Source organism: Metarhizium brunneum, chromosome 3 (genome assembly GCF_013426205.1).
Source record: "Metarhizium brunneum chromosome 3, complete sequence".
Taxonomy (NCBI): domain Eukaryota; kingdom Fungi; phylum Ascomycota; class Sordariomycetes; order Hypocreales; family Clavicipitaceae; genus Metarhizium; species Metarhizium brunneum.
In genome coordinates this window covers 2,425,893-2,448,956 of record NC_089424.1, presented here as the reverse complement: position 1 = coordinate 2,448,956, position 23,064 = coordinate 2,425,893, and the positions used below count along the sequence as shown (strand labels likewise).

The window sequence follows — 23,064 nt, the reverse complement described above, 5'->3', positions numbered from 1 at the left end:
TCCAGCCACCATGCTGGGGGGGAGGGGCTTATGAACGGGATGGGCAGATTCTAGGACTTGCTTTATTTACGATGTATGATTCGGTCTGGTAAATTTTCCAAGTTGCGAGGCAGGCTCGATGAGTTAGCTGGGGACGCGAGCCAGAACAGCTGCGCTCGAAGACACAAGAAACTGTTGCTTCTAAACGGGCTCCTCGCCTCCGAGGTCAACCGTGCATGATGACTTGTGAAAATGTACTTAAGAGGTCTCAATTTATACGTTCTCCTTTCCTCTTATGAGTACCAAATGAGCCTTTATCCATAATATGTTAACCTTTGCAGTTGCTTCGCCAGAAGTATGAACGGGAGAAGCAGACATACAATATCGGACATTCAGTAGACTTTCTGGAGAAGGAAACAAAAGGAAGGACATGAAAAAGTGGCTTTCAATATGTGATTAGGCAGTTCTGACTTCTGAGTGGGCAGCTGTAGCCTGATATTGCGGCTGACTGACGGCACACCCCTTCGCCCAAGGCATCGGATTTTGCTGGACGGATTCACATGGGAAAATGGCGTTGTTTATCTCTGCTGAGCGGAGATAATTCATGCTCGAGGGCCATCTGCATGGTAATGGGATGGAGTCAGGCCCTGCTGGTGTGATACTCGTAGCACTTCAGATACACAAACCTAAATGAGCCGAATGTAGCAATCCGAGATGCATCAAAAGGACTGCAGGCTTGAATTTAGCCGACAGACCCCGAAAAGGGTCTTCTTGAACGTTTGGAGAGGAGCATAAGCATTATTACCTTGCCGTGTGTGCGGTTTAGTAGCTGGTATTTCACATGGGGCTACGCGCATGCAGGATATAATGCGGCTGCAGCGGCTACAGCGCGTCAAGTTTGTCGCTTTTGATATTTTGTCTTCCTTGATTCTGCATGGCTTTCCTAGAGGGCGCAAATGCTTCAGGGGTTCGTTAATGTGTTCCCGGACATCGAACACTGAGCATTCGTCAAGACTATGCTCGCGGATCGCGGAACAGTGATGCCGCAACGGATCCTGGTCAACACAACCATTCACGATATATGTATACGCATAGATGTATGTGTGTGCACTCAAATTTCCGCATTAATCAATGCGGATTATTTCTTGCGCGATATGAGGATGCCTTGTGAGATCAGAAACATTTGTCGGGAAGGCAGGCAATTGCTATTGCCCCACCCAGTTCGATTTTATGACAATATTCTCGAAGAGTGTCTGATCAAATGAGCTATGATACTTTGCCCCTCGGTTGCAAGATGGCCTTGCGTGTTTCAACTTGGCATTTCGGTGCTGAGTTTGTTGACGCCAGCGTTTCGGGCAATCAAGTCATGTTTCTCTCTTGTTTATTCAAACTTGTAATTGATGCTGTATCCCATTAGCCTAATTAATTTGTCACTTTAGGCATCCTCCCCAGGATCATGGGTTGAGACGTGTGGGTTGCAATGGATGCCCTATGCTCAAGGCCCACCATTGTTACAATACGCCAATATATGCTGCTAGCTCAGGATGAATGGGTCAGCTTCCGTGATTTTGAGGTTGTGCAATGAAGATATCAGGACCATGTATCTGTGCCTGTTGCCACGCCCACTCAGCCCGACAATAGCTCAAGTAGTTCGAGGTAGATGTTTACCTAAGACCTCGGAATCTAGCGTATGCAGGTACGTGTGAACTACGGCTAGTTTCGATCTTGTACTTGTTGATGCCCGATCCAGAACGAACGCCTCTTTCGATTGACATGTGGTTCGCGAGGACGACGATCTTGACCCATTTGCGGAGCAGTTTAGACTTGCATATCGAGAGACAAATCAGCCCATACCTTGGACTACCAGGATTACTGATTACTTACTCTGTTCCAAGGCAGGCATACCAGGAAAGCAGGTCGTAGGCTGTGTCGGGCGAGGGAAGGGCGTGGCTGCCCAACCCATCGCTTATGTACCTACGAGGGCATCTTACATGGCGTGTGAGCGGAGTCCTCGAGGTGGGTGAAGTAGCAGATTTCCAGCAGTGTCAACAGTCCCGGCAAAGTTGTGTAATAATGGTGTAATAAAGGCCTGCAGATATAATAGTCGCCGCTGGATGACTGAGACTCTCCCAGATGATGACGGATGAACAAGGACCTGATTCAATGCCCCGGACATTGGCTGGTTGGGCCGCAATGTGCCTTTTTTTCTTCTTTGGTGGTGCATGTTATGGACCACGAGTGGGAGACGAGGACGTGGAGAAGTGTGAAGGGATCAAGCTTGTTGCGTTGCTCCTGCCCATGATAAAGGTCGACGGTCCAGGTCTGTCGCATTGAGCCAGTCTGGTTGTTTTCTTTCCTCTTCTTGTCGCATGGATGCGGAGAATCTCCTTGACAGCATCCCCCCCAGATACCTCTGCCGCTGGCTTTGCTTTCCAGTCATTTCTTGCCCTTTTGGGCGGCAATCTGTTCTCGCGTGTCCTGAGAATTAGCTAAGCCTCAATTCACTGCGAGCCACGGCAGTCCACTAGCTGCATTCCGGCAGGACCGGCAACACAACATTGAACGCTGCAACAAAACCTGGAGCTCCACCGTCTTGCAGTCGATACAGGGTCAACGGCATTAGGTCCTGCGAACTGGTGCTAATTCAGTCTCTGTTCTGATTGCACGTTGCAGACAAGAGAGCATTGGTCGTTTCTCCAAGCTAATGGATGACTGATACCTGGGTGGCGAATACCTTCGACCTAAGCACGTTGCCCAGACCCCTAGACAAGGGCGCAGTCTTCAATTCTGGTTCTGGTACGAGTGGCAACGACGTCACAGCATAATAATGCTGATAGCAATGACTAACGTTTGTCTGATGCTTCAGAACAGGGCACCAGCTCATCGACGGGCGAGTCGCAGAGGAAGCCACCCACACCCTCCTGCCCCCCAGCAGGGTTTCTGGTTTGTTGCGCCGACAGTCTGGTCAGACGGTGGACAAGGGTCATCGTCTAGTTGCTTTTGGCTGTGGTCAAAGTTGCAGCTTTGATTAGGCGCACTAACTAAAATTTGGGAGTTGTGGCAGAAGGCGAGACATTGCTGCGTGGCACTAAGAACATACCTAGGCACCGAGGCCGCTAATAATTGTGAAAGTTTCAACTTGCCTCTGCGAGCGAGCGGTATGTAACACGCCGCCCATGAGCCTCCTCCCAGTTGCCAAAATTCTAACCCAGACCTTACAGCTCGAACCTCATCCCCCCACTGGCACTTTAGTTGAGGGAGCGGACGACGTTGAACGGCTCCATAACGGCGTTGAACAATCCAGCAGTACGCCACTGAGCACGGCCCGACGGGATCTGACGGGCTGAAAACCCAAGTGACAGTCTCCAGTTGGAAACTAGCGAGTCGTCGCAAAGTTCCGGCCTTTCGAGCAATCTCTGCTCATTCGGGCGGAGCCCAATTGGTCTCTGGGCAAGTGACGTATGTCGGGTGCCATTGTTCAAGTCCTTTGCCCGTTCCCACCAACACCAAACGCCGATTAGAGTGGCGGTGACCCTGGCGACAATCGTCATTCCGCAGTCTTCGACAGACAGCACTCATTTTGCACTGACACATCCATGAGCACAGAGACCCACATTATTGAGCATTGGGGACTTTCTCTTTTAATCTTCGCTTTTGCCGCTGGTCTCCATATCAGGCGAAGCAAGAAGCGACCCGTCATCCTTTCGACTATTTTCTAATTGCAACAAGCGTATGCTAGAGAAACTATCCCAGCAAGTCGTCAATCCTACAATTTACCAAACTCGGTCTTCTAGAGCAGTTCGTTGGCAATTGATTTGTCAGAAAATCTTCAGATACATATTTTCAATAGCCTTGGCTCATACGCCAAGGCCAACCGGCGAACCCTTCTTCTGCACAGCCATTACGTTCATCGGCATTCCTCCGAGGCTGTCCGCTGATCTGTCAGCACTTGGTCTTTCTTTTGAAGATTGACAAGCCGCCGTAGGGCGGGGGTGGTCGAGGCGCTGTGGACAATTTGACAACCCCTCACCGCAGCCATCATCTTCACCAACGCTTCAGAATTTTGGTCTAGGCTGGTGTCTAGGTGAATTTGCAGGCCAGAAATCATCTTCCAGCAAAGCGAGTGCGGTGTTGAGAGGCACCATCACCTATTGATTGCCACCTCTTCCAAGACTCTCACGAGGCTCGTCAAACATGTCGGATCGGTACATTGGTTATGTTCCCACGTCGTCGGGTCGGTCTCCTACCTTCAACCCTGCCAGAGCTTCTATGCCGACCAGTGTAGGATACAGCTCTATGTATGCCGGAGACATGCATGTCGTACCGTCTGCCAGCCAAAGACACTATATTACTCCGAGAGGCTACTCTACTTCCACGACCGCCTCGGGAGTTCCTACAACTACAAGAACATATGCTATCACCCAGGACCCAAGAGGCAATTCTAGGACTAGAGACGGCAGCAGGACGCGTCGCTCAACGCTGGACTCGACTTCAAGGCCCCCAGTGATAATAACTACAACGCAGTTGGATCGATCTCATGGTTCTTCGTCTCACTCTGGCAATGCACGATCCGGGAGTCCTGTTCGAGACGAATACCGTGCCTCTGACGGGCAAGTTTACTCACAGCCTGCCTCGTCTTTGCGTTCTCGCAATACAGCTTCTCGTTCATATCATGCGCCTTCCCCGAGCGAGGATTTTGGCAGATATAGAGATAGGGCTGACAGTCACTTGAGCTCGCGCGACATCGAAGCTTATCGTAATTCTCGACCTTCAGTTGTTTATCCGAGTGACCCAAGACATAGTACCGCGGCCATCGATTATGGGGACGACGGATATCAGTACACCAACGCCGGCGAGCTCGTCAAATACGACTTGGATCAATCTAAGCCAAGCCGCTCTAGGCGGCATGATCGACATGACAGTTTTGATGCGGGATACTACCGTCCAAACGTCAATTACGATTTAGATAGGAGGAATCTTAATATCAACACCAGCCATGACCTCAATCGACCCCCTAATGGTCCCAGTAGCAGGCAACACGACGGACGACCTGGACCACCGCCTTCAACTCGTGGTTTTGATAAGATCAATCGGGCGTATGATTCTAGGGATGCGCCTCCAGCTGCGCCAGTCCCCCCCTCACCCACCAGTGCCGCATCGCTACTCGAAATACCTGGAAGCTCCGGCAGCGTCAGGAGACCGCGACCCTTGTCGCTTCACCAGGATGCTGGACTCCGGTCGTCGCATCATGACGAGTTATATCGAAGTCGAGAAGATGAGCGTGTCATGCGTGCCATGCGCGACCGAGATTTTGATCGCCGCTCTGAGCCTCCTCGGTTCTATGATGAGAGCGTCACATCACGAGGTTTTGGAATTCGCACAGACGTTCTAAACCACCCAGAGGAAATCAAGGAGCGCCGCCGTGAATCACGACTTGACGACCAAAGAAAGAGATCTGACGAAGAAGTGTCATACGGTTCAGATAAAGACAGAGAAGGTCGACGTTGGAGTCGCCAGGATCCTACGGATGATCGAAGAGATCGGAGACAGACTAAAAGAGGTGAAGAGAACCAAGATCAGGAACGGTCACGGACTCGTGAGACGCTCACTGGCGGACTCGGTGCCGCGGCAACTGCTGCTAGCCTTGTAGCTTCAACCAAATCAGGGGAGAAGAAAGACCCAGGAGCTCCTGGTGAAAAGAGACGCCGTAGTCCTCCAGAGGATCGCGAAATTCACAAAGAAGTTATCGTAGAGCAAGATGCTCGCCAGTCCCTTGAAAGAGCCAGTAAGCCAATGGGAGGGAAAGAGGGGACTCGAGAACGGGAATCATTACGGGAGAAAGAGCCACTCCAGGAACGAAATCCTACTACGAAAGAGAGGCCGCCAGCGTCTGAAAGGGATGTCTTCGTGCCAAAGGAACTAGTTCGGGAGCCTGCGCCAATTCGTGAGAGAGATCCAGTGAGGGAGTCTGTAAGGGATAGTTTGCGAGACAAGGAGTCCATGAGGGAAGAACCTAGAGATGGTGGCAGCTTCGAGCGGCGTCGACCTGACGCAGATACCCGAACGATCAGAGAACCTGTAAGAGCCTCGGGATCGGATTCCGATGATACGAACAGACCCCCTCGACGAGGTCGTGCTTCCCAGGCATTCAACCCTAATGACGCCTCTGATTTGAAACAGCTTAAGGAGCAGCTAGCCTCGATGGAGATGTCCAATAAACGGCAAGAGAAAGAGGTTGAACGACCAGCTTTGGCAGAGAAGCCAGAGAAGCCACGAGCCCGCTCTCCATCTCCATCAAAAGAGCAAGCCGCTGCTGGCTCATCCCGGGAACCCTCTCAAGAAAAGTCCAGCGAAGAATCTCGCGGTCGAGAACTCGTTGTTCCTGAAGCTGAAGGGAAGCAAGTCCGTGTTGTGTCACCTCCGAAGGACAAATCCGAAGGCAAGCCTTTGAAAGGCATCCTGAAGCAGCCGAAAGCTAGCTTCCCAGAAGAAGCTAACCCAGTTCGTGAGGGTGTGGCCCCCCACAAAGAGGACAAGAAACTGAAGGACGCCCCTCCAGGGGCGAGGTGGACCAAGATCAATCGCAAGATTGTCAATCCCGAGGCACTGACCATTGGAAAGGAAAGATTTGAAGTTCGCGATGACTTTGTCATCGTGCTGCGAGTCTTGAGCAAAGAGGAGATTCAGGCTTATGCCGCAGCAACACAGGTATTGAGAGGTAAGCAGTAACCTTTGCAGCTGTGATGTCAGGTTTGGTGCTAACTGAAAACTGCAGAGCGACGCCGTACCAAGATTGAGGGAAAAAAAGAAGGGGACAATGATTATGGAAGGGAGCGTGATACTATGCGTGACGAAGCTGGCGAGGAAGACGAAGAGCGTCATCATCGCCACCGCCGACGCCGTGAAAGTGAAGAAGAGAGTGATGAGAAGGAACGCCACAAGAATCGTGACAGAGACCGTGATCGAGAGAGGGAGAGGGATCGTCAGCGAGAGCGGGATCGAGAGTCTGAACGTGAAGGTGAAAGGCAACGACACCATCGGAGAGATCAAGCGGATGACTACGACAACCGGGCACGAGACGACCATTATCATCACCACCATCACAACAATCACCGGTCGTTCAGAGAGCGAGAGCGAGAGCGAGAGCTGGAAGCGAAGAGTTAGGGAAATGGCGTTTCTGGGTGATTTACGATTCCCATTTATTTATTATGAACTGTCTTTTGGGTTATTTACGCAAGCATCTTGGCCACGAAAAATTAATAAAGGGGCAAAAAAGGCGTATGAGACGGGGCATTCGCCATGTATCAGTACCTTAATGCAATAGATTCACTTTCGCCCAGCTTGTGGAGGGTGTTGCACTCACTATGCTATTCCTCCCACTATGCAACTACGCTAGCTCTATCGAATTATTACGTCGTAAATAGCCAAATCTGGCTGCCATCTTTTTACCCGCCTGACACGATAAGTGAAACACGTATGCTTGCCTAAGTATCCCAAATCAGAAGCGGACACAGTCTGGTGCTTTGAGCGCCGGGTTACCACTCAAGTCAGAAGCTCTGCACCCCCCTTTTTAGCAGACGCAAAGCGCAATTGGCTCCCTGGACTTATGTCCGTATGCCCTATCATCGGCCGTGGCGGATGAAGTACTCGAGGTTTCTCATCTGCCACGGTGTATCAGTGGCGACTCTAGGCAGCTTGTGTACTGGAGGTGCTTATATAAGATTGAGCTCAATTTCGCCCTCTAGCTGGAGAGGAAGGGATCGAGGACAAGATTGTTCTCCATTGTCAGTATGGCTATTCCGGTAAGCTGCCTTCAGCATCAGGTGTGAGGTGCTAGATCCGTGAGGCTGAGGTGGACAGATATAAGTAGGGTTTGTCAGTGAGAAATACAAGTTGTCTCGGCCTTGAAAAGACCAAAGGTTGCCCCAATCATGCACTCCGGCTCGTCATACCTGCTGAGTTGTTCAGTTGTTGGCAAGTTTTGGTTCGAGCTGGCCGCATAGTACAACGTGCTTTGCAAGTCTTAGTTGGTATTTAAGATAGTTTTGACTACCTTCCTCCAAAAAAGGCTAGCAAAAGCCAATACAGGCCGTGTAGCTCAATGGTAGAGCGTCTGACTACGTAGCGCAGTATCCTTATAGTATCCTTACCCCGTAGTCAGAAGGTAGCAGGTTCGATTCCTGCCATGGCTAAATATTTTTTATTTTTATTCTCCCCCTCATAAGAGGAAGCTCGTAATTAATGATTAATATTATTATAAGTTAAGTTTTACTTTTTAATGCTCCTGCAACTGATTGCTCTCCAGATCCACCACATGCAGCCCGGGCTAGCCAAATGCCGATATAAACGTGGACATGACGGGGAGTTCGAAGACGTCACGGCGGTTTCGAGCCAGGCCACGAACAAGCAGCGTTATGTAGGGTCGCAGGCCCTTTTAGAGGGCTCTTACATAGTATTGCTTGTAGTATGCTTATGGTCATTCACCAGTAGTCCCTTCTATTTGTGTTTGTAAGGCTTGTATCGCATTAATGCCCTGGGCTTATCCCAGAATCCCCCCTTGGTTAACAGCCTCGGGGGTCGCTCTCATGAGAGAGACATGTGCCTATAATAGCATAGCCGTAATGGTCATGCCTGACTTACCTTCATTACTGATGAGGGTAGCATTACTCGGGTCTCATATCCAGGATCAGGAATTGCTCAAGTACGTGGCGGATACTCGGGAGTCGGGACCAGCAGAAACACAAAATCACGGTATTCATTTTTACATTGCATGAGGCGTAATTTCGAAAGACGTCAAAATCCCTATTGGTAGTAGTATTCCCGTTCTAGAGTTCTAACGAGTTCTATCTAAAGGAGCGTTTCGTATAATACAGTGTCCCAGTTGCAGTCTTTCCCAAAGTGCAACTCTACATCGCTCGCTACATGGTGTCGAGATATCCAGACTTGATGTTGCCAGGTTCTAGTCGCCAAACGACGATGCTATACGAACCACCGAGCTCAAAGGCGCCATATTCCAAAACAGACAAGACCAATAAAAACAACTCTAAAGGAACCCCAAAATCATGCTCTAATTGCTTCCATCCGCCCCTCAATCACCAGTAGGCGATGCGCACGCCGCCGATAGCATTGGCATAGGAAATCCAGGTCTCATCGCCCTGGCCAACGATTTCAAAGGCCTCGGTCTTGCCGGGCTTGCAATCCTGGGGAACCGAGAGCCCCCCATAGGTCGCCTCCCAATCAGCCCACGAAGGCGATGACGAAGGCGATGGCCTCTTCCAGATACCTAGTTGGTTATTGCGCTGGTTCCCGGGACCCCAGTCGCTGGTCGCGCCACCCGGAGCAGGTTTGAGGCTGGAGAAGATGGCGAGCTTGTCAGTGCCGCTCCAGGATACCGAGTCATATTTGAAGTACAGGGCGCATTTCTTGTTTGCCGTCGCCATGGGGTATTCAAAGGTCATGAGGGTGGTCTTTTCGTGGACGGCCCTGCCCTTCTCTACCACGGCATTCGTAGTCTTGGGCCCGATGGCACCGGTGAAGACATCGTAGACGTATAATGCCGTTGGGGCGATGTAGACGGAGCCAGAGGGAGGCTCGGAGCGGGCTTCAAGGGGAGCTGCGAAGGCAGTTGTGGCCAGGGCAGTGACGGCGAGGATCGTCTTGGTGAGCATTTTTGATGGACTGGTTGAGATGGCTGGATGATTGTGTTGATGTATGGAAGCTGAACTGTGTAGGACAGTGATATATGAAACAGTGATGAGATGGGGAGGAAAAGAAGGAATCTTGCCCATGAATACACCGGCTTTATATAGTCATTATCAGGATATTATCTACATGTCCAGACCTGATGTATTCCCAGTCCAGGATTACAGTTCGCAGCACGCGCCTCCACGGTGGCCCAGAAATAGAGTCACGGATAGAGAGAAAATAAGCTCCGCCTTCTCGTCACGGCACTTGCTACGCCTTTGAAGGGCTGTTTCCAGTACCTGGTTAGTTCGTTTCAACGTTCCAACTCCCTACCCTTCTTGGCGTCCTCCAGAGAACTGGCGTCTCGACTGTAACCAATAGACTGCCAGCGAGGTTGGAGCATTGGCAGACTCTCGAAAGCCGTGGTAAGGCTGAATGGCTCAATGAGTACAACAGCAAACTATCTTGGAAGCTGTTGATAGACAAATGGGGATGGCGGCGTTGAAGTTTGGTGGAGGCGTTCGAGGGCGAAGCTGTGTGGCTGACGGGCCCATGATTTCGATGTCATTGATGAATTATCGACCAGGTCGTAAGCTTTGGCGAATAAGCGCAAGATGCAGCAAGTATGAGTGGCTGAATGGCTTGAAGGGCTCTGTTCCCTCTGGCATATGCGGCTGAACCCCTTTTCCTCGATGGGATTATGCTTGGGGCCAAATGTGCGGGTGGCACGGCGATGATCTCGAATAGAACGCTCAATCATTGTTGTGATGGCGCAGCAGGGCAAAGTGCCACCGGCAGTCTAAAGTCTCGGGACTGCAAGTTTCCGAAATATTCTGTCAACTCTAGATGGTCAGAGTCGGCTGCCTCCCTCTGATGTGTGCGGTTCCTTGGGGCCGGCGACAGTTTCTTGCTGGTGGAAGCAGGCTGGCCCAGATAGTGTGAGGGAGCAAATCCGTAAGTGAGAACACATATTCCCATTGCCCGCATGTTTTGATCATGCTTCCTATGGTGGTTTCGGCGGCCTCCGTCCAAGACCGTCATGGAAAATACGGCAGCTGACTGTAATCCTCCCACACCAACCTTGGGTTCCCTGTTCTCCAAGATTGGGCACCATTGCCTCCATTTCTGAGCCAAATGAAAACTTGCAGCCATGGCCTTGGGCTGTTTTGTATTGTGTGGTCATCTGTGTAATGAGAGGCTCAGTTGTTGCTGTCAGTAGCCCCATTCCGTGATGGAATCCTATATCAATGTATATATGTTTAACACCAACTCACATATAACTGTAGCTGTATCTTGTCATCCGTCCGTTAAGTAAACTGATAGGACATTGTCGTACTGTCTCGCAGACCGGATGGCTACGAGGTGCAGTGGTTGGCGAAGCAGAAGGCTCAGGGCCATCCAACTCGTCTCCGGGGTTCAGTGCTGCCATTCCTCGATACACAGATAGCGTATATCTTGAAATATGAGTCGGGATGAAAGCGTACTCAAGGACGGCTCCGGATGAGAAGCCGTAAAGCTGGGACCGCGATGTCTCGAGATGAATAGTTTAGTGAGCATCGCCCGTTGGCGACCACGAGTACTGCATGTCGTAGAGCAGTACTCGTGCTATCAACCCTATTCTTGTAGAATCGCGAGGTCATGGGTTTCCAAGCATCGTCAGGATTGTTGGGAGCTGTGTAAGGCGTCAATACGTACAGTTTCTGCGTTGTCGCAATGCAAGTTAGTGTCTGATTTCCGCCATCAGAATGACAGTCTATTTAGCCTCGTTGTTTTTATATATTTCGGCCATATTTTAAAGTCTCAGGGTAGAATGCAACTCAATTGTCATTCGTAGGATCCGTGCCTTGGAATTTGCTCTCCCCTCCTCTTCCCTGAGACCAGCGCAACTGATTAATTACCCACCGCCCATCCATCACAGCTTTACAGAAACATCGTACATATCCAAGAGGACGGCAAACCCCGTCACAGCACCCATGTACCCCAACAGCACGGCCATTGTCACTGACGGACCGACGTCCAACGTCCTGACCGTCATATTCACCAACCCCGTGAGCAGGTTCGCCACCAAGAACACCGCCAGGCCGTTCCTGTTAAACGCTCTGAGCACCCTGCTCGTGGCAAATTCATTTGCCTCCCTTTCCGTCCTGCCATCGGTGGCATTGTAAGTCGCCGGGAAGAAAACGGTGTCGATGAGGCAGCACGCAAAGATCTGGATTGTGTTGAAGGACGCCACCCACAACACGTAGGGGAGGTTCGCGAGCCGGCGGGAGACGACGAGGCCCAGGCCGAACGAGTAGCCGGTGCAGAGATAGTACAGCGCGGACCAGATGGCAGCCCAGACGGCAATGGTCATGAGCAGCGTGTTGCGCTGCGTTCCGGGCGTGGCCTTGCTGCGCGGGTTGATGGCGCGCGGGATGATGAACATGCCCAGGTCTTGGCCAGCCAGGAAAATAGCCAGGTAGCCGAAGAAGCTGAATATGCCCTCGCGGTTCATGGAGAGCAGGTCCGTCCGCGGCGCGGTGAGGATGTACGCCTTGAGCGCCGTGTTTTCGAGGAGCACCTCGTACACGCCGCCGACGAGGAGCGCGAGCGCCGCGTACGAGGGCACATATCGCAGGACGGCCTGGAAGGCGGCCACAAAGGGCGGCAGGAAGCCCAGGGTGAAGAAGAAGTTCCAGTGGACGCCGTACTCGGTGACGTGCTCGGCGTAGTCGAGCCCCTTGACGCTGAGGAGGCGAATGACGCCCAGCACCAGCAGCGGGGCCGAGTGCCTGGCCGAGTAGACGAGGCGCTTGACCAGCGACATGCTCTTCCCCGAGGCTCGCTCCTTCAAGACGGGCCTCGCGGCGACCACGCCCGCGGTGAAGACAAACGATCCCACGCCCATGTCCATCAGGCTCGTCCCCCACGTCTCTACTTTGGCGAAACGCCGCGGAAACAGGCGAAAGTCAACGGCCAGTATGCTCACGCACGTCATCACCATCATTGCGCCGCGGTACGACGTGAGGAACGGCTTGGCCGGCAACACGTCCAGCGGCCGCGCCGCGTTCTTGTCATCCCTCGGAACAATCGGCTTCTTTTTGCGGGCCGTCTGCGCGGGGAGCATGTACACGGATGCCACGGGCGCGAGGAGGAAGAGGATCAGGAGGACGGGCGTGCTGGCGTAGAGCGTCGTCGCGAGGAGGAATGCGCCCACGCAGAGGAGGAAGTCGACGGCATAGGAGAGCGGCGTGTACGGCCTGAAGAAGGATTGGCGAGCTTGGAGGGCAGACCACAGCAGAATAGCAACCTATTTTGTTTTTCATGGTACATCTTGTCAGCAAAAATGGATGCTATAGCCTGGGACACGCTCAGAAAGCACGGAGGGAACGAACGGGTACAACGGCCGTGACGGCAGCTATCTCGGGCACGGAACCGCCCGAGAGGTTGGACACAAAGTCCTCCTTTTGCTGTTTGTAGCTCTGCTTGGACATTGCGCCGGTGCGTTAAAGACGCATTATTACAGAGAAAGGGGACAAGGTGGTGGTGGCCGTGGCGCGCAATGGCGGTTGAGGACAGACTGTTTCTTTCTTTTGCGGATTGCTGGTCTTGACTGCCCCTTCAGCCTCGTGGTGTTGAGGCGTCAGTAGCTCCATGCGCGTCCGGTGTGGGGTCACTTCGCACCGGGCCTAAGCTGGCCAATGACTAGCTGTGATGGGGGTGTTTCTGTGGCGCGGGAGGGGCCGTGTGGCTGGGCAGGATTGCGTCCACGTACTCCGTACTGAACGGCAGCACCATTTAGGGTTGGTGCTTGGCAGTCGTCGACGGCGCTCCTGGATTGTATATCAAGGCGGAAATTGGTATTAGTATTGGGGTCTAATTGCTATATTGATATTGTCCTTTTGCCTTTACAAAACCAAGTGGTGGAGCCGTGGACCCAATTCGGGGTTCCTTCTGGGGTAAAGGTGCACAAACTTGCAAGGCGCAGGGTCTCAAACCCATATCTAGGGCTACGACCAGGTACTATTAACTGCTTCGTCGCACGGAGAGATTTACATAACATTCTGTGCCATTTACAAACTACTTCGCGATATCTCGTTTCGGTGATTAGCTGGCCGCATCGTCCATCAAGTTTCTCAGCATTAACCTCTCACTATTTAAACATGCATGTGTACCCAACATAGATGTGCTTCAAGCCTCACCGTCTCCCATGACGAGAACACGGTGCTAACTGCAAACCCTCACATTCCGGACAATCAAGTCGCATGGAAAGACACTAGTCAGCTCGCATTATACGGCATGCAGCATCTTGCCGGTCCATCTCGGCACATGGGTGCTAGGCAGTAGGGTCACTAGCCATGGTCCTTGTGGTCTCCCTCTCAATCCCGAGACCAAGCTGAGCCTACATACAATACAGTACATGCATCGGAGTACTCTCGGGTAGAGTCAGGCCAAGCTTTTTCCAAGAAGATGCATTTCTGCAGGGCCTGTGCGGGCCTACCACACCAACGCGATTCAGGAAGGGGGTGTTGATGGAGAATACACGACGCGCGGGCGGTGGTGGAACTGGCCACCCAAGCCCGATGTGCTCCATGATGCCGCATGTAAAGTTGAGTATGTATTCTATTTCTTACTTGGGATGAAGCCCTTGGCGAAACACGGCAAGGTGAAAGCACACACACAAGCCCACTGCTACTTATGCCGGTGTGGCCTGGAAATGCTCAAAATTTCGTGTCTTCTTGCTGCAGATAGATAATTGTCCCTTTCTTTGTGGGCCATGGGCATCAATACTCGGCCGGTATATCCCTATTCTGGAGGCGTTGGTTCCTCCTCTTGTTTGCTGTTCCCTCCAATACAATCCGAGACAAGCAGACTTGGTATATGTATATGTGTATACCTACACACTCCGTACCTACCAAGTATGTAGGTACTAGGTAGGTACAAACCTTGCCGAGGTACTCGAGTACCAGATGTGCTCCGCACAGAGCGCCGGTTTTGTTGCCGGCACGGCATCTGTGGCCTTTGGTTCGTCGTCTAGCACTGTGATTTATCATGTTCATATTCCGTAGCATCCAATATCATTTGCATGCAGCCAACATGTCTTGCTGTGATGGGTTAGAGGACCAAACTCCCTCGCATGTGATGCCACTCCCCACCTATTGTGCCAAGACAACCGACTGTTGCGCTTGGATAAGAGGAAACGAACCAGACACGCAATCGAATGATGGCAAGGACGGCACCACCTCGACATCTTGTCGTTTCTGACAGAATTTCAGCTTCGCAAGCACTGGCCCTGGCCCTTGAGCTGGACGGCACAATCAACATTGACGGGTCTGTTTGAGTTGCCCTACTGCGGAGACAGCTCTTGAGATCTTGAGCTCGTGAGTCTTCGTGAGCCGAGGGCACATACCTTGGGCCAGCATAGGTATAATCAAGTCTCAGGCAACCCCGGGCGTGAAACCGAGGGTTTTTCTGCATGGCCAAATAAATAGTTCGCCATTTTCCCCTCTGTGCTCCTGGGCATGGTTATGAATACCCTCTTCTTGTACAAGTCCATTGGCCAAATTGCCGGGCATCTGCGTCGGGGTGTACCGCATACAACACGTCTCTCACAACCATATAAAGCCGCTGAGCCGATAAATCTGAGCCCGCCAGAGACAGTGTGTGATTTCTATGCGCTCCACAATATTTGGTAGACATTTTCTTCATCTCACGCCAGCATTGCTGAGTCGCAAAAGTTCACGGCTGGTACTGACACCTTCCAAACGCGTTGCAATGAGCGTCATACCTCTCTGAAGACGACAATGAGTTCGCAGATTGACAATGCGGCTACTGCGGCTGCCACGGTTGCCGCGGCTGGCCACTGCCGTGCTTCGCGGCGTTTCAACCGAACGATTCTGTCATAGCATTGGGGCTAGCCTAGTCCCGCATCAACATTTGCGCAAAGAGGTTTTGTCGAATCCCTTTTGGGAAAAAAAAGAACCAATGCATTAATCGGCTGCACCAGATAGTAAACAATTTTTCTTAGCCAATCTCATCACGACGCACAGCTCCTAGAACAGGTGTGAAGCGTTTGCACTTTGCTGTCGACACAGAGGGTGCTGCCCAGGCACAGTGAAATCGAGATTGTAAGCACTATGGTCTTTGCAAAAGGTCAATACAAAACCTTTCCAATCACGGCCCGTTAAAATGGCAAGTAGATCCCTGCAAGCTCACCTTCTGTTAGCGATGATAGATCCGTGTCTTCAAGGGCGTGCATGGGAACACCATGACCAGCCTACTTCCCCACATTGCGATCTGGCCAGGAATCGCGCAAAGACACAACGGAACCCTGGCGTCAGCAGAAATTAGCCTGAAAAGCCTAGAGTTGAATGAAAATAGTCCGGGTCGGCGCACACTTGTCCTGCAGACTAGTAGAAGTGACTCTTGGTATTTTTGCCTTGTTGTCATGTCTCAGGACGCTTCCATCCAGACTCTCACGAGGATACCTGGTAGCAAGCCATTCTCCTTGGGTTTGCTTTTTTTTCCTTTGCCGATGCCCCAGATCCGATTGCAGCCTCTTGTGCCGCTTTCCTACTTGGGAAGTAAGTTAGGATCAAACGCTTGCTTTTTGTTCGCTTCGTCCCGAGCTTACAAAGTCTGCAGCGGCTGATCTGACACTCCTGTGCTCCGTACTGGTGCGAAGGCGTAAATGGCCCACAGAAACACCAGGTGGCCATGAAAGTGATACTTCGTCTTCTTGCCCGGAACGAAATGGCTCAACATCTTGTGGAGATGTGCCACGCGAGCCATCGGCTTTCCACCTTGGACGGAACGGCGCCTATAGATTCGCTCAAAGGTAAGCGCTATATTACTGTTAAATGCGGACCCAATAGTTCGTATTGTACAATATTAAATGGATGTACGGGAGTACGTACAATAATTCGAGCACACGGCTCGACAGAATCTGTGTGTGGGGGGAGTGGTTTCGTTCTTTTTTGTCCTGATTAGATTCGAGGCTACCCAGCGCTTCTGTTGGCCACCGATTCAGTCGAAGCGCCCTGTTGAGTTACAGGCGTCAAGTTGCCTCAAACCATGCCGCATTTGAAAACCACCGGAGTTCACATTAAATCGAGACAGATTGGACGACGATCTATCTTTTTTCGACCTGGACAGCTTGTTGCCCGGGGTAGGCGCGGGCCAGAGCTCCCTGTCACCTGTCCGACTACCACTCGAGTCCATATCATGGGTTTTCCCAGTAGTCTCTGCGCACACGGACACTGTCCACAGTTTCTGGCTGTAAACGCACAGAGGGTGGAGGATCCCCAGCGGCAACGAGCTAGGGATGACCCGTTTTGAGATGTCTGCCGGGGGTGACGAGGGTGCTCCGTACTGTGAGCAATGTACTGTGAAGATATTATGGGGTAGCTGTTTGGTGGAGGAGGACGATGTGCCCATCACGAGAGCCAAAGGTCGCGGCGGCCAAACAATCTTGCTGCTTACGTACCATCGTGTAATGGCGCCATTTGAAATCAAGCGTCGTAACTTTGAGCCAAGTGGCCTTTAAGAACAAGTCCAGTGACTAGTCTAACCTGTGGCTAGCCGCAGCCCGCAACGGTCATCGGCCGCCTCCGCCTGTCTCGGTCTTGGGACGCCGCTGAGGAAGTTATTGACTTGCTCACGGCCGGGGAACAGGGCAGTAATAAGGACTCGCCAGGGAGCATGGGCCATCTCTCGAAACCCGATGCCCGCTGGCGGACGCGTCGTCCAATGGGCACCTGATGGGTCGCATTTGCTTGGAGCCGGTTCAGAAGTCAGTACGGAGTATCCGGCATCGAAATGCGCTGGGAAGCAAAAGAGTTCGATAGAGCCCTTGTAGAGGAACACGGGGGCTTATCGGAAGGGGTGTGGAGAGGGAAGGCTGGTGGTGAGGGGGAGAGACAAGGGTCAGGGGGCATGACCGCATGGGGCAACGAAGGAGGGGGCGTGTGCATCCACAACGGAGAGACACATCTCGACATGTCGACATCTGGGGCAGCAAATTGTCTTTCTGTTATTCTCCGTCAACGAGTCCCCTGGTCCTCATCCCCATCTGCCTCCAAGCTCAGGGTGCAAGTACCCACCTCCCCTCCCCCAACATCGCGAGAGCTCGCCGACCATGGAACTGGTTTCGATTCCCCCAGGGGCCATCTGTGCGGCGTCTTCATCGTGGATCAGAGCCTGCCTTGCCGCATCTTGTAGCCCGTTCCTTGTCGAACCGTCTTCTCCTGGTTGTTCTCCTTCTCCGTCTTCCCCATACCGCGGTGGACCTGCATCTACTCTTCTGCACGACCAAGACGAACTGATTTGGGGTGAAACCCCTGCTTGAGTAGAAATGCTCATTCGACTGTCTTTTTTTTAAAAGGTCTAATTGAGCCGTCCACATCCCGTATTTGCACTTTGGCGCAATGCATCAAGGCGTAAACACGACAGTCTTGTACAGCAATAGAGGTCCCCGAAACCTCCTCGACTCTTCCTTCACATGGCGGCACATGTATCGGCAACCTTTGCCATACCCGCGTTGCAAGCCACCTGCATGCATCAATTCAAGGTTCGACCTGCAGAACCAGACAAACATGTGGTGCAGCTCTTGGGGCCGTGACAAGCAAGTGTCTCGACATACCTGCATTAGCTAGCGACCATGGCCACGGCCCCACAGACCCCAGAGGCTGCCACCAACCTTTTTCGGATCGAACTCGTCTTATTTGGTTTGCAAAGTCATGTGGATTGCATTGCGTTGTACGTATTATATATACATTGTACGAAGCGCCTTGTGTCGATGCTGCCAGCTCAGCGGCAGGGCCTTGAGCAATGGCCGTAGTGAAAAATTGACCCTCGAAATGATGACATGGACATTGAGAGTTTCTGGGCGCCATGGAAATACCCATCACTCATACTCCTGCCTGTCTTTCTCTATCCTCGAGCTGAGTAGTGGCTGTGAGTACCAACTCCATAGTAGCATGCTATAGGTAACAAACGTCATCATTCGAGGGATCCCTGCGTACCTTCCCAGTTTGGTATCTATGCAACACATAATACAGGAGGAGCCCGGTTGATGACCAAGATTCAAAGGGACCTCAAAAATCAGCGTTGCATACGCAAAATGTTGTACGAAACGCTCGAGAGCTCTCTGCTTGCCTGCCCGCGCCTCGTTCATGTCGGCCCACAAGCTGAAGTCATCGTACATGCGCGGATACTCGGATGCTGGCATTTGCATCTGGAGCGGATGCAACAAAAGCAACAGGTGCAGGCGCTGCTGGGTACCAGCCTTCATTCAAGGTCGTGCTACACACTCGCAGCATCGAGATCTGTACATCCATGCACACTGCCTGTCCAATGATCTCATATATCACTTTGCTAGGCCGTGGCTACTATCGTATCTACGCGTGGAGTCTAATCAGGCCTAGTCAAGTATCTAGAAGAGGTGCTGATTTCATTCAAGAATTAAATTATGTTCCTGCATTCCTGCACCAGTCGCTAATGGTTTGCCTCGAAGAATGAAAAATAGTTGTTTCAGTGCCCATCAGCCACGCGCGACATTAGGGACACCACCGTATGAGTCTCATGTTCCAAACCCTCATCTGAGCCTATCGCTTTCCACAACCAAAATGCTCACCAAGAGCTGTGAAATTTGCTGTCGTGATGGCTGGTCGAGAACAGCCATCAACCACAGACTAAAGAAATAACAACAAAACGCAGTCGTTTCCTCACCCCCCAATATTTTTCCTCCTATACCATAACCATTGCATTATCGAAGAAAAAAATCAAGAACTTTTCTGTGCCGAACCCTCTAAAAGACCATCGATCCTCGCTCCCGTCCTAAGGAAAACAAAATAGAAAAGTTCATAGCCAAATGCATATGAACACAGTGCAAAACTCAGATTGACCTCTTCTATCAAGTACAGAAATAGAAGAAGAAGTAAAGGTGAATAAAAACGCCATTTAGGTTGCCGAGGCAGAGTTCTGTAACCCCCCTGTCCCCAGTGTGGCAACGAGTTGCAGACTGTTTATAAACAACACAAAAGTACATGACCATTTGCTATATGGCGTTTCCGGGTGATAAGAGAAGAAAAATCATCAGGCGTATATTATCCGTCCTCCATTAGATTAGCCTCCAAGTTTTGGCAAGCCAGAGCCGCGTGACCTATGTGTAGGTTCGGACCCGGCCAAAATATTCCAGGGCGAAGGCGTTTCCGCATCGTAAACGGCCTAGTCAGGTTTTCCCCAGATCCTCTGGTTGTTTGCGCGTCAAAAACCCCCATACCTTCTGGCGGATCTTGAAGCCATCGGAGATACCAGAGGCACTGGAGGCCGTGAGATCTGAGTGTTCCTTGGTCTTGGGCGACGCCACATACTCCGACGGTTTGGGGAGGGGTTGGAGGCGAGAGTCGTTGTTGGTGTCACCATCAGGTCTACTGCCCCATGTCGTCTTCAAATTATCGTTAGCTATGCTTCCAGTTCCACGAAAGTGTGATGAGTGATGTTTTTCCACATACCGTACGAAGAGTAAGGAGAGCGTAGATCTTAATGAGTCCATGGAAGTATCCAAAAATAATTGATACGGGCAGAAAGACAATGTCGCTGGGATTCCGCTTGAACAAGCCAACCAATTTGACTACTTTGGTAAAGCCGAACATGAAAATGAATTGAGCCCAGAATGCGCGTTCCCGCTGTGCCGTGTCCCAGTCGGCAGTGGCCTGCCAACACGACAAGAGGAGAAGCGGGTCGACAAGAAAGGCAAGAGAAGTGAAGGTGGCAATGTGAAGCGCATATGTACACCACATTTGCTGTCTGGATTGATTGACACGCAGTTAGCATAAGCCCTGAAAACCTGAGCATCTGGCATAGACTTACTTCCAAACATGTCCCTCTATAAACAGACTGGTCCAGTTGCTTCTCCAGTTGCTGCGAGCCCAGCGAATACATTGTAAGACAAACAATTCCATGCTATTCTCAAGAGTAGTTTCCAGCTCGCATTCTGGATCATATTGGATCCAAGTCTTCCATCTATTTTTCACAAGCCAGCGTGTAATAAAGTTATCATCGTCGGTGTTGAGAGTGCCTTCCCCCCATTTTTCGTTCTGGAATTCGGAAAGAAAATCATGGCCCTTCAATATTTCCGTCCGATACGCTACGGTCCTGCCAGACATGCACGAAGTTCCTCCGTCAATGTTATGCGTGGCGGTAATCTCGAAATTGCGGCGTTCAATGTAAGCGGCACCAAGCCAATTCCAAATGCGCGTTGACCAAGGTTCATACCACACGCGCTTCACTCGCTGGCAAGACCCAACACCACCCATCTTGTCGTCCTCGAACGGGGCGAGGAGATAGGTGAGCATCTTGCTAGGCCACGTCACATCGTCATCAGCCAGTACGGTGATTGGGGTCTCGATGCTGGGAATTGCTTCGCAAAGCTGCCGCCGTTTATTTGCGATGGTATTTGAGAGGACCTGAACATTATCGACCCCGAGTTGCTCTGCCGCCTTTTTCAATGCTTCGAACTTGTCATAGGGCGTCACGAGATAAAGACAGGCTGGGTTGCAGGCGAGAAGGCTGCTGAGAGAAGGCTTCAATTCCTCGGGATTGTCATGAATTGTAGGAACCACCACCGTCACATCCTGGTTGGTATACTTTGGGTTGGCGGGAAGGGGCTTCGATTTGTAGGTCCAGTGACTCAGGCAGTGAACGAGAAGTCTCACGTAGCGATGAAGCCTATTAAATGACGGGTAGTCAGCTCAATGTTTGCAAAAAAACCGAGAAGGTTGAGGGGGAGGTGGAAGATTGAAGGGACTTACCACAAGATCCAAAAAAGATAGACCCAGAATGTGGTCGAGTTCAAGAAGTCAAACGAGGGAAGGGACGGCACAAGTACACCACAAAGGCGCATTGGCAGGTTCCCAAAATGGGTTTCCATGGTAGATATCGAATTTGCTACCCCGAGGTAGGGGGACGTTTGAAAGGATGCTGGGGCTCGAAGTGGAAAGAAGTGAGCAGAGGCCGAGGTTTGACTGTTGCCGTTGCCGTTGCCGTTGCCGTTGCTGATGTGGTTTTCGTATCCCTGATCATCCGATCTGGAGAAGAGATGCCAAAATACGAAGAAAAGCCCTGCGAGAGCAGCCAAATATATAGGAATTTGGAGCTCGAAATCACTGCACACACGCGAGCTGAGGCGAGTTTTCACGGCTTGGAAGGAGCAGGTGAACGGCCAGAGATGTTGGACAAGCCAATGCTTCAACCGAGCTTCACAGGCCTGCGTGTCTCGCCCACTGGATTATTTTATATGGAGCAAAATAAAACGAGAGGGTTTGTTTGCAAAAGAGGAACCGATGTAAATAATAACAGAACTGTATTTCCCATGACATGGACAGACCTCGAGTACTGGCAAGATATATGCGAGCACTCTTTTTTTCTTTTTCTTTTTTTCTTCTTCTTTTTTTTCCTCTTCTTTTTTTGCAACCAATGTACAATGTACAAAGTCGGAAAACGAGCTTGAAGGGAAGGGTTCCTATTTTAGAGATACAGCAGATACAGCAAATGAACAAACAATAGAAGCAAGGAGAAACGAGAGGGAAGGAAAAAAAGAAGGGCTCAGTGAATCTGTCCTGAGGTATGTCTTATACGGTTCATTGAAAGCACTGGTGCAATGAACGGCTTTGCATGGCGCGTCGCCGGGGACAAGGTTACAGATATAAAGACAAGATGGAGCAACAACAGATATGACTACCGGGATGTTGCCGTGAGGGTGCCTCGATTCCACCATGTCATGCATGGGCATGGAGAAGAAGAGAGGGTCCAGAAATCGAATGCATGTGCAGTTAGTTGCGCATCGCGAACGAACAAGAGGCAGAGACAGTCTCGGCTACTCCATAATTGAGCGACAAGTACATATAGTGCGAGGAAGGAAGTCACGGTAGCTAGAGTAGCACAAAACTACTACTCGAGCTGCATCCAACTAACTAGTGGTCGACCCAAGTTTGTCGTAGCGCGGCGCGTGAAGTCGACTGGTCTCTCGAGATTGAACGATTGAACCATCCGGACTTGATCTGGAAGTCCAGACAATGGGACATGGGTCTGGTGCTTGAGCGGCCAGGATGCGCACGTTCAGTGGATCAAATGGACATGGAGGGGGCGTTGGAGCACTAGGGCACATGCACCAGCTTGAGACCTCGGGGGGTCTGGCCTGGCGGCGGCTAGAGGAGGGGCGTGTGCGCTCGCTGGATTCAATTTGTTCATGTCTGGTCTGGTGGCCTTGGCTTCAATGTTTTTGGATGTTGTCGTCGAGCAACAGAACATGGTCACCTTGCGCTCCGGTCGAGTGCTGCCCTTTGCGAATGCCTGTCCCAATGGAGCAGTCAATCGACCCGGCATCGCCAGGCCAATACGTCGGACGCATCATCAACAAGC

General features: G+C 51.4%; 4 protein-coding genes and 1 non-coding gene across 5 annotated transcripts; 1 reads left to right on the top strand and 4 right to left on the bottom strand.

Annotated features, from left to right (window-relative positions):
• Positions 1 to 4,173: 4,173 nt before the first annotated feature.
• On the top strand, positions 4,174 to 7,143 carry G6M90_00g059950 (uncharacterized protein; the record flags this gene model as incomplete). The annotated part of the gene is made up of 2 exons (XM_014689077.1): positions 4,174 to 6,697; positions 6,755 to 7,143. The coding sequence occupies 2 exons, from the start codon at positions 4,174 to 4,176 to the stop codon at positions 7,141 to 7,143; spliced, it is 2,913 nt and encodes a 970-aa protein (XP_014544563.1).
• A 923-nt stretch (positions 7,144 to 8,066) lies between these two features.
• G6M90_tRNA00000072 lies at positions 8,067 to 8,171 on the bottom strand. The gene has a single exon. It is a non-coding gene; the product is annotated as a tRNA-Arg (tRNA).
• Positions 8,172 to 9,071: 900 nt separating this feature from the next.
• On the bottom strand, positions 9,072 to 9,647 carry G6M90_00g059940 (uncharacterized protein; the record flags this gene model as incomplete). Its single annotated transcript, XM_014689076.1, has 1 exon — positions 9,072 to 9,647. The coding sequence occupies one exon, from the start codon at positions 9,645 to 9,647 to the stop codon at positions 9,072 to 9,074; it is 576 nt and encodes a 191-aa protein (XP_014544562.1).
• A 1,928-nt stretch (positions 9,648 to 11,575) lies between these two features.
• Positions 11,576 to 13,136, bottom strand: GWT1 (GPI-anchored wall transfer protein 1; the record flags this gene model as incomplete). The annotated part of the gene is made up of 2 exons (XM_014689075.1): positions 11,576 to 12,952; positions 13,038 to 13,136. The coding sequence occupies 2 exons, from the start codon at positions 13,134 to 13,136 to the stop codon at positions 11,576 to 11,578; spliced, it is 1,476 nt and encodes a 491-aa protein (XP_014544561.1).
• Positions 13,137 to 19,767: 6,631 nt separating this feature from the next.
• Positions 19,768 to 21,574, bottom strand: G6M90_00g059920 (uncharacterized protein; the record flags this gene model as incomplete). Its single annotated transcript, XM_014689074.1, has 5 exons — positions 19,768 to 19,869; positions 19,925 to 20,089; positions 20,157 to 20,451; positions 20,515 to 21,372; positions 21,456 to 21,574. The coding sequence occupies 5 exons, from the start codon at positions 21,572 to 21,574 to the stop codon at positions 19,768 to 19,770; spliced, it is 1,539 nt and encodes a 512-aa protein (XP_014544560.1).
• Positions 21,575 to 23,064: the final 1,490 nt, after the last annotated feature.